Source organism: Pteropus medius, unplaced genomic scaffold, assembly GCF_902729225.1.
Source record: "Pteropus medius unplaced genomic scaffold, Ma_sr-lr_union100, whole genome shotgun sequence".
NCBI lineage: Eukaryota > Metazoa > Chordata > Mammalia > Chiroptera > Pteropodidae > Pteropus > Pteropus medius.
Genome location: NW_024352839.1, coordinates 446411 through 458851, shown reverse-complemented (window position 1 = coordinate 458851; position 12441 = coordinate 446411). Strand labels below are relative to the sequence as shown.

At 50.1% G+C, this 12441-nt stretch overlaps 1 protein-coding gene and 1 pseudogene across 1 annotated transcript; one reads left to right on the top strand and one right to left on the bottom strand.

The window, feature by feature from the left end:
- Positions 1 to 1619: 1619 nt before the first annotated feature.
- Positions 1620 to 1738, bottom strand: LOC120592509 (uncharacterized; annotated as a pseudogene).
- Positions 1739 to 5197: 3459 nt separating this feature from the next.
- Positions 5198 to 12347, top strand: CAPNS1 (calpain small subunit 1). Its single transcript, XM_039850221.1, is given in 11 exon segments — positions 5198 to 6220; positions 6222 to 6325; positions 7260 to 7296; positions 7583 to 7672; positions 7842 to 7899; positions 7999 to 8063; positions 9441 to 9509; positions 9615 to 9693; positions 9824 to 9940; positions 11568 to 11626; positions 11799 to 12347. Coding segments are annotated over 11 exon segments (801 nt in total). The 5' UTR covers positions 5198 to 6124; the 3' UTR covers positions 11826 to 12347.
- The last annotated feature ends 94 nt before the right edge of the window (positions 12348 to 12441 follow it).

The window sequence follows — 12441 nt, the reverse complement described above, 5'->3', positions numbered from 1 at the left end:
AGGTACTTGATAATTTAGCTGGGGGCAAAGAGGCAGGAGGGAATTATCGACGAGAGCCTTATGGAAGGGAGCCATCTGAACCATGATGTGGAAGGATGAGGAAGGTTTGCTGTAAACCATGAAAGCACACCCCGAGAATTTTCGTTCTGATGAGGAAGTCTGAGTTGTATAAATAATCCCCCAAAGGATGATACGATGATGATGTTGATGATGATGAAGACAATGATAGCTAAAAGTTCTTGACCATGTGTTCCATGCCTCGCTCTGGGCTGGGTGATGCTAGGGACACACCAGATCCTAACATAGCCCTGCCCCTTATCATAAGGCCCCTAATCCAGTCCAGAAGACAAACATTATTGGACACTACAGGTTGTAATTTGTTGTATCTTGGGAAAGAAGTTCCAGGAGTATTGGGGGCATATAACAGGGCAACCTTCTCTAGTCTGGGACAGGGGAGGTTAAGGAAGGCTTCCTTGCTGCCGTGACTGACTCCAAAGTAAAAAAGGTAGAAAGGATGTTCCTGCAGAGGCACAGCCTATGTAAGAGCCTGGCAGCAAGGATGCCTGGGAAGAGGGGTGGGAACTAAGTGATGGTTAATTTTGTGTGTCGACATGACTGGGATATGGGATGCCCAGATATTTTGCTAAACATTATTTCTGAGTGTATCTGAAAGTGTGTTCCTGAACGAAATTAGCATTTCAATCAGTAGACTGAGTAAAGCAGATTGCCTTCAGCAATGTGGGTGGGCAGCTGATTGTGTGATTTCTCAGCCTCTGTAATTATGTGAGCCAATTTATTATAATAAATCTCTTTCTCTCTCTCTCTCTATATATATATATACACAGCCTATTGGTTCTTTCTCTGGAGAATCTTGACTAATATACTTTTGAAAGGAAGGAAGTAAAGGGACAGTAATCCAGATTAGTCATCATATAACAATTTGGTATCAACCACCCTTGGGTTAGACCTGGCTCTGCCATGCCCTCAGGCAAATGACTCCACCTCTCTGAACCTTCACTTCCTCTCATGTTAGTTCCTTTTTCAGAGGGTTGTGAGAGGCCTTGCAAGACATACCTATAAAGCAGTTAGTTATCCAAGCCTAGTCCCATCAAGCCCTGGGGAGGCATTAGCTAGGGTAGTTATGGCTACTGTGAGTTTAGTAATTAATAGCATTGTAACATTGACGTCATTCAGGCAGCAAATAGTGAGGATTAAAAGCATGAGCTACAAAGCCAACCTTCCTTGGTCTGAATCTTGACTCTAGCATTTACTAGCTGTGTGATCTTGGACAAGTAATTCCATCTCTCTGGTTTCCTCGTGGGCATGATAATAACAATGGCTACCTGTATCAGTCAGAACAGACTAGGTTACACTGTGGTAACAAATGAGCCCTAGATCTTAGTGGACTAACACCTCAAAATTTATTTCTTGCTCATACAAGAAATAAACATGTCCTCCACGCCATGGCTGTGATCCAGCTAGCTTCACGTGGCACCTCTGTGCTTGCATAGCTCCCAAGATTGCCTAGGTAGGGGATGAGAGCATGGAGGGCTTTTAAATACTACTACTGGGAAGTGACACTCCCAACATTTCCACTCACATTTTTTTTTTTTTTTAAATGCCTACAGCACCTGGTAATCCTAGGTGATCTCGCATCCAAGTACTAAGTAGGCCCGACCCTGCTTAGCTTCCGAGATCAGACGAGATCGGGCTCATTCTGGGTGGCAGGGCTGTAGACTTCCACTCACGTTTTATTTCTCAAAGCAAGTCACATAACCATGCCTGAGTTCAAAGGAGTCTGGAAGATGGTAGAAGACTTTGGTAATGCTTGCTGTACTATCTCATCTCACTGATTGTGCTGAAAATTCAATGAGAAAGTCCTTCAACAAATTTCATTCCTTCAACAAATATTTGTGTACCTAAGATGTGCTGGGTACTGTTCTAGGAACTGGGTACATAGTGAGCAAGACATACAGAAACGATTGCCCTTGAGGAGCTCATATTCTAGTGGGGAAGAGAGACAAGACACTAGGTAGAAAGTAAACTATTCAGTATTTTAGCAGGTGATAAATGCTAAGAGTAGTTTAGGGGTGGGATAGGGAATGTGGGGGTTAAATTAAAGATCCGAGAGGACCTCCCTGAGGTCATTAGATATATAGACTTGAAGCACTAAGGGGTGAGGCGCTGAGGTGGGGCTAGAGAGGGCCTTGGTAATGGAATAGTGGCCCTCAAGTGTGCGGGAGAGGAGCTGTTTTGCCATTGCTACACTTGCAGAGCCTCCACCTCTGTGCCTTCTCCACATTCAGTTAGGAACATCCAGGTCAAGCTGCAAGTAGAGCTTCTTTTCACTTTCTTAAGAGGAGATGAGGGCAGAGAGGTAACAGGACAGAGCACTAGGGACTTGGTGCTGGTGGTGACGCTGACTCTTATCTGGAATGAAGTACAGTCTAGGAAGGGCTCTGAGCCCAGAGGGCCCTGACCTGACTGAGGTTTCACAGGCTCCCTCTGGTTGCATGAGAGCTGACTATGGGGGCTGGTTGGAGCAGGAGACCAGGGAGGAGTGCCTGTGAGGTCCAGGAGGGAGGGGGATGAAAGCTGGGGGGTGGGTGGTAAGGCAGTGGAGGTAGAGAAGAGTTTAGATTCTGTAGGTAGGTTAAAAAAGTATGCTAATAGGTTGGAGTGGGTGTGAAAGAGAGGTCAAGGACAACCCTGGGGTGTTCTATCTGTCACTGGAAGAACAGAGTTGCCATTAACCTAGATGGGGAAAGTGGGGAGGGAGCTCATTTGGGAGGAAGGTCAGGAGCTCAGTTTAGGATCTGTGAAGCTTGAGGCACTGCTAAGATCCCTATATGGATGGTGAGTAGGATGCAGGATGTAGGAGCCTGGAGACATCTGGGCTGAAGAGAGAAATTTGGGTGTTAATAGCCTAGAGATGGAATTTAAGCCATACATATAAGGGAGATCCCTGGGGACTGTGGACCAGTACAGGTCCGTGGCCTGTTAGGAACTGGGCCGCACAGCAGGAGATGAGCAATGGGTGTGTAAGTGAAGCTTTATCTGTATTTGCAGCGGCTCCCCAGCGCTAGCGTTACAGCCTCAGCTCCATCTCAGATCATCAGGCATTATATTCCCATAGGAGCACTGGCTCCTGGTGCCAAAAAGGTTGGGGACTGCCGCTGCCCTATGGCATGAGTGGGTTAGAGAAGTGGACCAAGGCCTAAGACTTGGAGTTGGCCACAGTTAAGAGGACAGGGAGACAGACCTGGATGATAATGATTATAATTGGCAGTGTGATGAGAAAGTACAAGTTATAAGTATGTAACTGAAAGCCACCCCTACTCAGATGGGGGTGGAGACAGGGAAGGCTTCCCAGAAAAGGTGACATCTGAGCTGACACTCAAAGCCTGAGTAGCTACAAAACCAGGCAAAAAAGGGGGAAAGTTTGTTCCAGGTAGAGGGCACAGCCCATGTGAAGGCCTGGCAGCGAGAGCCCTGGAAAGGGCAGAGAACAGAAGCTGCTCAATCTGGCGGGGACGGGTATGGTGAGAAGGGAATCCAGATTAGCCATCACCAAGTTTTGGCATCAGCGGAGCCCAGGTTCAGACCTGGTCCTGACACCCTCTGTGACCTCTGGCAAGTGACTCTGCCTTCAGAGCCTCCATTTTCTCTCCTGTTAGTTCTTGCCCCATAGACAAGGCTTATATAGCAGTTCCATGGCCTGGCCCCAGCAAGCCCAGGAAGCATTAGCTGTGACTGTGGCTTTGTCTATTTTGATTTTGTTATTTGAGCTATTTTCATATTAATTGTATTATTGAAGAACCAATGTATTAGGGTAGTGGCTAAGAGTACAAGCTAAGAAGCGTAATCTCAAAGTCAGTTTACTTATTTGTAAAATGGAGATAATAAGCAGCATCTATCCCATAAGACTATTATGAGGACACATGAGCTGATATATGTAAAGTGTTTAGGAAAGTGCTTGGCAGTTATTTTTATCAGTTTTATCTAAAGATGAGCAAGAGTCAACTACCTGAGGAATCCAGGGGGCCTCCAGAAGGGAACAGCATGGGTAGAGACATAGGATAATAGCAACTATTTACTAAGCTTTAATCACTTAATTGTGATAGGGACCTAGTGTAGAGGTCATGGTAACCCTTGTTCCCATTTTACAGATTAGAAGATGGTGGCTCAGAGACTTCAAGTAATTATTGTGAGATCCCAGTTATTAAGGGGCAGATCCAGGATTCAAACTCAAGCCTAACCAGCCTCGGAGGGAGAGAGGCTAAGGGCCAGAAAGACATATTACCTGGAAGCTAGACTTAGCCCCTTCTGAGGAGCCCTGAAAAGGTACTAGGTGACAACTGGATAGAGGTTGGAACCAGAGAGCAAGGGAAAGGCCTGCAAAAGAGGCCTGAATGGCAATTTTCCCTCTCAGTTTCTGCATTCCCCACCCACCACCCGACCTCGTGAACTACTGGCCTCAGAAACCACGCCTTGGCCTGTGGACTCTTCCTGAGTCTGGGCCCCTCTTTAGAGACTGAGGTGACACTCTAGGCCTGTCCAGGAAAAATTATTCTGGTGACCTTGACTCAGCGGGTAAAGGAATACGGGCGGAGGAGGCACAAGGCGGCTTTCGGAGGTAGCGGTCCTAGCTGCAGTTTGACCGCCATCCTGGCTGCTGCAAGAACCGAGAAATCTAGTCTAGCCTTAGTCCCTGCTAGATTGCGGGGGTTTGTCCCTGGACCGTGAGCCAAGAAAAGTCGGGGTCTTCAGATGCTGTCTGTCTTGACAAGGCCAGGATAGGGGCCGAGTGCGAAGAGCCCCGTTTCGAGCAGAATGAAAACCGCATCCGTAGCCTGGTAGAGGATGGGTTCGGGGCGAAAATTCACACTATAACCTGCGGGGTCACCTTGGAATTCTTGTCCTCGGGTGTCTTCACTGGGGCTGGAGGTGTAGGGAGGATCTCAACCCTACGAAGTCAGGGCGGGGCTACAGCCCCCGGCGCCGGAAGCATGCTGGCCTAAACCCTGACTGCTGCTGCATCCCGTTAGCAAGAAGGGGCCTGCGCGCGCACGCCCAATATAAGAGACGGCTCTAGGACCGCGCAGACTCCGGCTGGGCAGCCCCGCAAAGCCCAACCCGGTCAAAGCCCTCTGAGTCACGGGCCCCGCCCTACCAAGCCGGACGCAGCCAGAGGCCCGGCAGCAGCGTAGACTACAGGACCGGCGGACGTGTGAGAGAGGTGGTGAGAACCCGGACTAGACTCCCTCTATACTCCATAATCCCGGCCCTTACGCTCCCAGATCCAATGAGACCCTAAAGTCCCGGCTTCAGGGGTCCCCTAGGCTCATAATCTTAGATTGTCTGGGCCCCGTTATCCCGCCCCGGAGACTCCTCCTCCCTCCGTCTCAGGATCTAAAATACGAGCCCATGGATTTGAGAGGTACCCTGTAAATTCCGCCTGGGTGGGGCCTCCAGAAGCACGTTCCTAGGTCCATGCTTCTAATTCTAATGGGGAACCCCGTTATCCTGGACCCGGGGCTTACACGCACGATCTTAGACCGGATCCCACCGACCCAGCGTGAACCCTGTAATATCGCTGTTGGGAGTACCTAAACCTTCAAGTTCACGTTCTGAATTTCCAAAACCCTGTCCCGGGGTCCTCCAGGCCAAGGGTCTGATCCGCGCCCCTGACCCGCCCAAGACCCAAGGTCCAGTTCTTGGGCTCTGGGGCTCAGATTCGAGTGCCTAGACAGGTCCAGGATGCCTAACACCAACTTGGAGCTCCCGAGAACCCCACCAGACCTGGATCCCTACCCTTAATGATGCCCTATGTGTAGACTCAATCCAGGGTCCCTCAAGTCTGAAGAGGACCCTTTGGATCCGTAGGGGGTTTCAATCTGATCCTTCGTCCCTATCGCACCCACCCGAGAACTGCCCTCCCCCAGACCCCATCCCGAATGGATTCTTCAAGTTCCAGCCGGAGAATAGGTCCCCGCCCGGAGGCCTCATATTACTCGCCCCCGTCCAGCTGTCAGAAATGCGTATATTTGTGGAGAGGGGGCGGGCTCGGGGTGAAGAGGCCACCTGACCCCTTTCTCCTCCTTAGGAATCTTGGGTCGCAGCCATGTTCCTGGTTAACTCATTCTTGAAGGGCGGCGGTGGCGGCGGCGGAGGGAAGGGGCTTGGGTGAGGCCCAGGGAATGTGCTGGAGAGCCTGATCCAGCGGGGCCGGAGGAGGCGGCGGCGGCGGCGGCGGCGGCGGCGGTGGAGGCGGCGGTGGCGGTGGGAAGCGCGCCATGCATCCTGGAGGCGAGGCGCGCGCCATCCAGGAGGAGCGGGGGCCAGGGAGGGGCGGGAGGAGGAAGAAAACAAAATAGCAAACTGGTGACCCGGCGACCCTTACAGGGCTGGGCCCGGCCTGGCTGGGGAGGCGGGCTTTGAGGGTGGGCCCTAATGAGGCTGACGGCAGTTCGGGGGGGCGGGGCTCGACTGGGAAGTAACCTGACTGTTGGGGAGCCGCTATCTGACTGATGGGTTCCGGCCGGGCTTTGGGAGGTGGGGCTTACTGGGGCTGGACACAGCCTGCGTCCGCTAACCTGGAAACGAGCGTTAAGTGGGCGGAGCCAGTGAGGCTGGGTGTCACTTCATGGGGCAAGGCTTGCCTTACGGGCAAGGCGTCGCCGACCTAGGTGGGTCAATGAGAAGGTGCACCCTGAAGAGGCCGAGGCCCACTGGGATAGGAGTAGTGTTCTTCAAGGGGCTCGGCCTGGCCAGGAACTGGCTGCATTAAAATAGAAAAATGTCCTGGTGGAGGTAGGGCACGTTGTCTAATTTCCCTAATTAGGGGCCTAATTAGTCTTGGCCACTGAGCAGTGATTCCTCGAAGGGGCGGGAACTAAGGGAGCTGGGGTGGGATGAAGACACAAACATTAGGAAGCCCTAGTGATGGAGTAAGTCCCTAGACCAATGCGACCTGAGGAGAGTGGGGCCCAGGGAAGCTGGGGCAGAACTTTTATGAAGTAAGCCCTGGAAGGGGCTGTGTCTATTGAGGAGTCTGCCATTGATAGCAGTGAAGCCTACTGTGGGGCAGTCCTGTGAGTTTCCTCGTAACCAGGGCAGGAAAGATAGGGACAGGTGAGGACAAAGACAGATAAGGCAGGTGGAGAGGGGCAGGCTGGGGTTTGGGGTGGTTGGGGTACTGGGATTGGTGCTGCCCTTTGGAGGTCCCGACCCCTGGCACTAATTCTCTTGTTTCCCTCCAGCGAGGCAGCTGCGCAGTACAACCCAGAGCCCCCGGTAAGCTGCCCTTCACAACCGGAGACCTCTCTTCTCACTCCGAGGCCTTTTTCAGCAGCCCCACCCCCTTTGGAAAAGCCCTACTTCCTCTCCCTCTTATGAAATCCTTTTCATTGAGTCTCTCCCTTGTCATGTCCTCAAACTTAGCTATTACCCACTCCCTATTCAACCACCACCTCTCATTCCTGTGATCACTCAGTCTCCCATCCCACTCTGACTTTCCCACGTAGGGCTGTACTGGCCAGAGTACTCCTTCCCCTACCTGATCTTAGATCTCCTTCTGCAGCCCCCACGCACCCATTATTCCAATATCGAGGCCAATGAGAGTGAGGAGGTCCGGCAGTTCCGGAGGCTCTTTTCCCAGCTGGCTGGAGATGTAAGTAACCTGGAGTCCCCAGACCTGTCCTAACCCTTCCATGCCTTCCCTTGGGTGGCCCTTGCATATACACACTCAACCATGGCAATCCCAAAGTTCCCATCCTCCTTCATGACATGCCCAGACCCCTTTCAGTCACCCCTGATCCACTCCTAACTTCTCCCTGCAGGACATGGAGGTCAGCGCCACAGAACTCATGAACATTCTCAACAAGGTCGTGACCCGGCGTGAGTGATGACAGGGTCAACACATAAGGAAGGTTTAAAGTCATGGCAGCTGGGGTAGCTGTGACCTCTGGCCTCTGACTGTCAACATATCCCCCACAGACCCTGACCTGAAGACTGATGGTTTTGGCATTGACACATGTCGCAGCATGGTGGCTGTGATGGATGTATCCTTGAGGGCAGTCTGAAGGAGGCCTCGGGTGAAGAGGGAATTTTCTGAGAGCATGAGTGAGAGCCAGGATGTAGCTTTCATACCCATATATATGGACAGGCATACAGTAGAACATATCACTCACCAATGGACATGTGGCAATAATAACAGCTCTCATAGCTGGCACTTAAAATTTATTTCATAGCCACCCTGTTAGACATAGACAATTATTATATTCCATTTTGTGGGTAAAGAAACTGAGACTCAGAGAGAGGCAATCATTTGTCTGAACTTAAATAAGTGAAAAGATAGGAATTTGGACTTAGGTCTTTGAGACTTGAGAACCCAAGCTTATAACTGCCCTAGGTGTGCACACATGCATGTATACATGCATATGTGTACAAGGGTACACCTATATACATGAAGATATGTGAAGACATATGAACAGGAACACATATGTCTTTGCACATGGGCCAGTTATTAGCTGATCTTGGATACATGCACACTCAGCACGTAGGGCAGTGCAGACATATACATATATTCACATCACATGATCACATACGTTTGTGGCATAGGTTTAAACAATTCTGGCTTAGCAAGGTTACTGAGCCTCTCTGTGCTTCAGTTTACCTGAAGTTTGCCTGGGGTGAACGATAATGGTGATGCTGAATTAGAGCTACATGCAAAAGGCTTAGCACAATGCGTAACACATAGTAAATGGCCTGTACGTGTTAGCTGTTACTGTGATCTTACGCAGATAGATTTTTCAGCTCTGAATTTGTTTCTGTTTTTGTGACTGGGGAATAATACTGGTGGGGCTGGTGTATTGAGGATTTAGTGAGAAAAATGATGTTCCTGAGAAGCTTAGCACTGTCTGATGTGTACTATGTAATCTGGTAAGTCTTGGTCATTGTTGTTATTGAGTGAGGATATATCACGTGCCAGCCCCTGAGCCTAAGGGCTTTATGCCCATATCTCATTACTCTTTGATCACAAACCCAGCATTTACCCGCTACTGTCACCTCATTTCCTCAGAGCCTTTGTTTTTTTTACATGTCCTAACATTTAGGAAACTGAATTACTATCTAGAATTTAAGAATTTTATAAATGAAGAATTGGCAACTATTTTCAGGTGAGGAATTTGTAGTTTGGAAAAGTTCATTATACTTCCACATGGCTGTGTTTAAACAGATTCCTTACCATTTAGAAATATAAAGTAAAATATATATGGATACAATAAGAAATAAAGCCACACCCAAGGTGACATGACTAGGCTGAGATGGGAGCTGGAGTTTTAGCCCAGGTTACCCTGATTGGCTGCTATCATTGTCAGGCACACAGGGTGTACGATGAACGCATTTGGGCACAACTATTCTTAACACCCTTCCTCCAGAGTGACACCACAGGCAAGCTGGGTTTCGAGGAATTCAAGTATTTGTGGAACAACATCAAAAAGTGGCAGGTGTGTGGTGACCTCTGAAACTCCTAGCATGAAGACTCCCAAGCCATGGAGATGCTATGTCTCCAGATGCTCATCAGTTGAACCCCAACCTCCCTGTTCCCACAGGCCATATACAAACAGTTTGACGTTGACTGTTCAGGGACCATTGGTAGTAGTGAACTTCCAGGGGCCTTTGAGGCAGCAGGTATGGCTGGTGGGGCTGAGGTTTGGATTGGTGAGGCAGCCCCCACTGAGCTGGTCCGAGCCTACACTCTGGGGCTGGGAGTCAGTTGGGCAGTGTGGCCCCCACACCTGAGAGACTAAACCATTGTTAGGGTTCCATCTAAATGAGCATCTCTACAACATGATCATCCGACGCTACGCAGATGAGGAAGGGAACATGGATTTTGACAACTTCATCAGCTGCCTGGTCAGGCTGGATGCCATGTTCCGTAAGTGTCATCACAACTTTCTTCCCAAGTGGAGATTTTATTTGTTCAACCTCCGTTGGCCAAGGTCTTTGAACCTAATCTTGAGGTGGGCATTGTTAGGGGCACAGCAGTGACCGAAACAGCCTCAGATCCTGCCCTTGTGTCACTCACAGTCTAATGGAGGAGAGGCAGATCGTCAGAAAATGACAGCTCAGAGTGGTTACTGCTGGGATAGGGGATGTTCAGGGCAGAGTGATGGGGGGCAGAGGGGAAGCTCAGGGCATAGCAAGTTTAGATTTGTAATTGGGGAAGCTGCAACGGCTTCAAACTTAAGAGACACCTGATGCAGCCTGAGGGGCCAAGGAGGGCTTCCTGGAAGAAGGCACATGTGAGTCAAGACCTGTGGGGTGAGGAGTGACCCCATTGAGAGAGTGGGGAAGAGTGTTGCAGTGGAAACAGCCTGTGCAAAGGCCTAGAAAGGAAAGAGAGGTGGTGCTTTTGTTTTTTGTAGGACTCAGTTCAGAGTGCTGAAGAGGGGGTGGGATGGGAGACAAAGCTGTGAGGAGGAGTCGGGAGGGGCTGGATCATGAAGGCTCTCTTGAACATGAATGCACTGAATCCTGCCCTCACAGATGGGAGTTTTTGTCCTCATTTTATGGAAGAGGAACCTAGGGTTCAAAGGAGGCATAATTGCTTACTCACAGCCACTCAGTGAGGAAGTTGCAGAGTCAAAATTTGAACCCAGACCTGTCTGAGAGAGTTGAGTGAAAGGAAGTAGGAGCATCGGGCATGGTCAGGGCTGTGAATGCCAATTTCGGGTGCTCAGACACTGTTGGGGGCATTGGAAAGCCACAGCAGATTCTAGGCAGGGGAAGGACAGGATCAGGTTGGGCTTTAGGAAGAACTCCCAAGAGTCCAGGGAGGACAGTGCATTAAGAGCATGGGTAGAGGAAAAGGGACAGGTATATCAGGGATGTGAAGGGAAGATGGGAGTGGACAATAGGGCAGATGATGCCAAAAGTCACATGAGAAGGCCCGAGAAGTAGCCATTGGACTTATCAGCAAGAGTCAGTAGTTACTGCAGAGAGTGCAGTGTCTGGACAGCAGGTGTGTGGACACCTGAGGGTGGTAACTGAGCAGTACACAAGAGGAAGCAAAGGTATTGTGGGTACCTGTTTGCTTAGGTTTGGCTATGGGTGAGGAACATGGAGTTTCAGGGCATGAGTGGGAACCACGCCAGACTGTAGGTCAGGAAGTGGAGCTTGGAGAGCCTCCTTCTGATAGTCTGTTTAAGCTGGAACTGGGGGGCTTAGGAGTTGGTAGGAGGCTGGGACTTTGGCAGAGAGTGATGTGGGGCACACAGATCGGTTATATGGAGGCTATTATTGAGGTGAGTAACGGCCTGGATTTCAATCCCAATTTCCTCACTTTCTCACTGTATGAGCTGGAGCACATCACTTCTCTGTGCTTAATTTTCAAATAACATTTATCTCACAGAATTTGATTAAATGAGTTAACACATGGAAAGCACTTTATGCAGTGCTTGGCCAGATAAGGTATTCAATACTAGTCATTATATCATCATCCCATATATTAGTATATTTGTATCCTAAAAGCCAATCACCTCAACCCTTCCCTTCTCCTATAGGTGCCTTCAAATCGCTTGATAGAGATGGCACTGGACAAATTCAGGTGAACATCCAGGAGGTAAGAACTCTCATCCTGGGATGTGGGCTCCTAGCAGGAGACCCTTCCCCTCCGCTGTGAATTGGGCTCCCTTCCTCCTATTTCCCCAACAATCCCCGGGTGAGGGCAGAGAAAGGGCGTCTGCTATTCCCAGGTTCCCTGCTCCTTAATCTCTGTGCTTTCCTCTCCCCAGTGGCTGCAGCTGACTATGTACTCCTGAATGGGAACACCAGACCTCTCCCCTCATCACTTTGCTGTAGGAGTCACCTTGGGCTCTTTGGTCACTCCCAGGGCCAATCCTGTCTGCAGTCATGTCTTCATGGGTCCTGTTGATTCATCAGCCCTTCCGTTCTTCCAATCATTGACACCTAGCTTCTCAGTCAACAGCCAGGGCCCAACATGTCCTAATATGTCATGCCCCAAGTTACCCCTAGCTCTAAGACACTCTAACACACCCTTGCCCCATGGATCACCCCACCCTCCGGCACACCCATCTCACACCCTCTCGATAACCCTTCTAATGCATCTGTGCCAAGCCCAACACTCACCTTGCTTCCAATCCCCAAGGGCCATTCTCTAAGTTCTGGGAGGATCACTCTGGTCCCTATGCACCCTGGCACACCTGTTCACAGTTAACACCCAGGCAGCCAAACTCCTGGCTATAACAGGCCCACACACCCCAGTGCCTTTGTATTCTGCTCCCAGGAGGAAATAAATGCACCCCAGTTGCTGCTGTCTCTGAGATTTGCCTCCTGTTATGAGAGTTGAGGGGTGGCTCAGGCTCTGTCTGGAGCAGACAGAGTTCTGGGTCCTGGGTGTGGGGTGGTGGTGGTTTT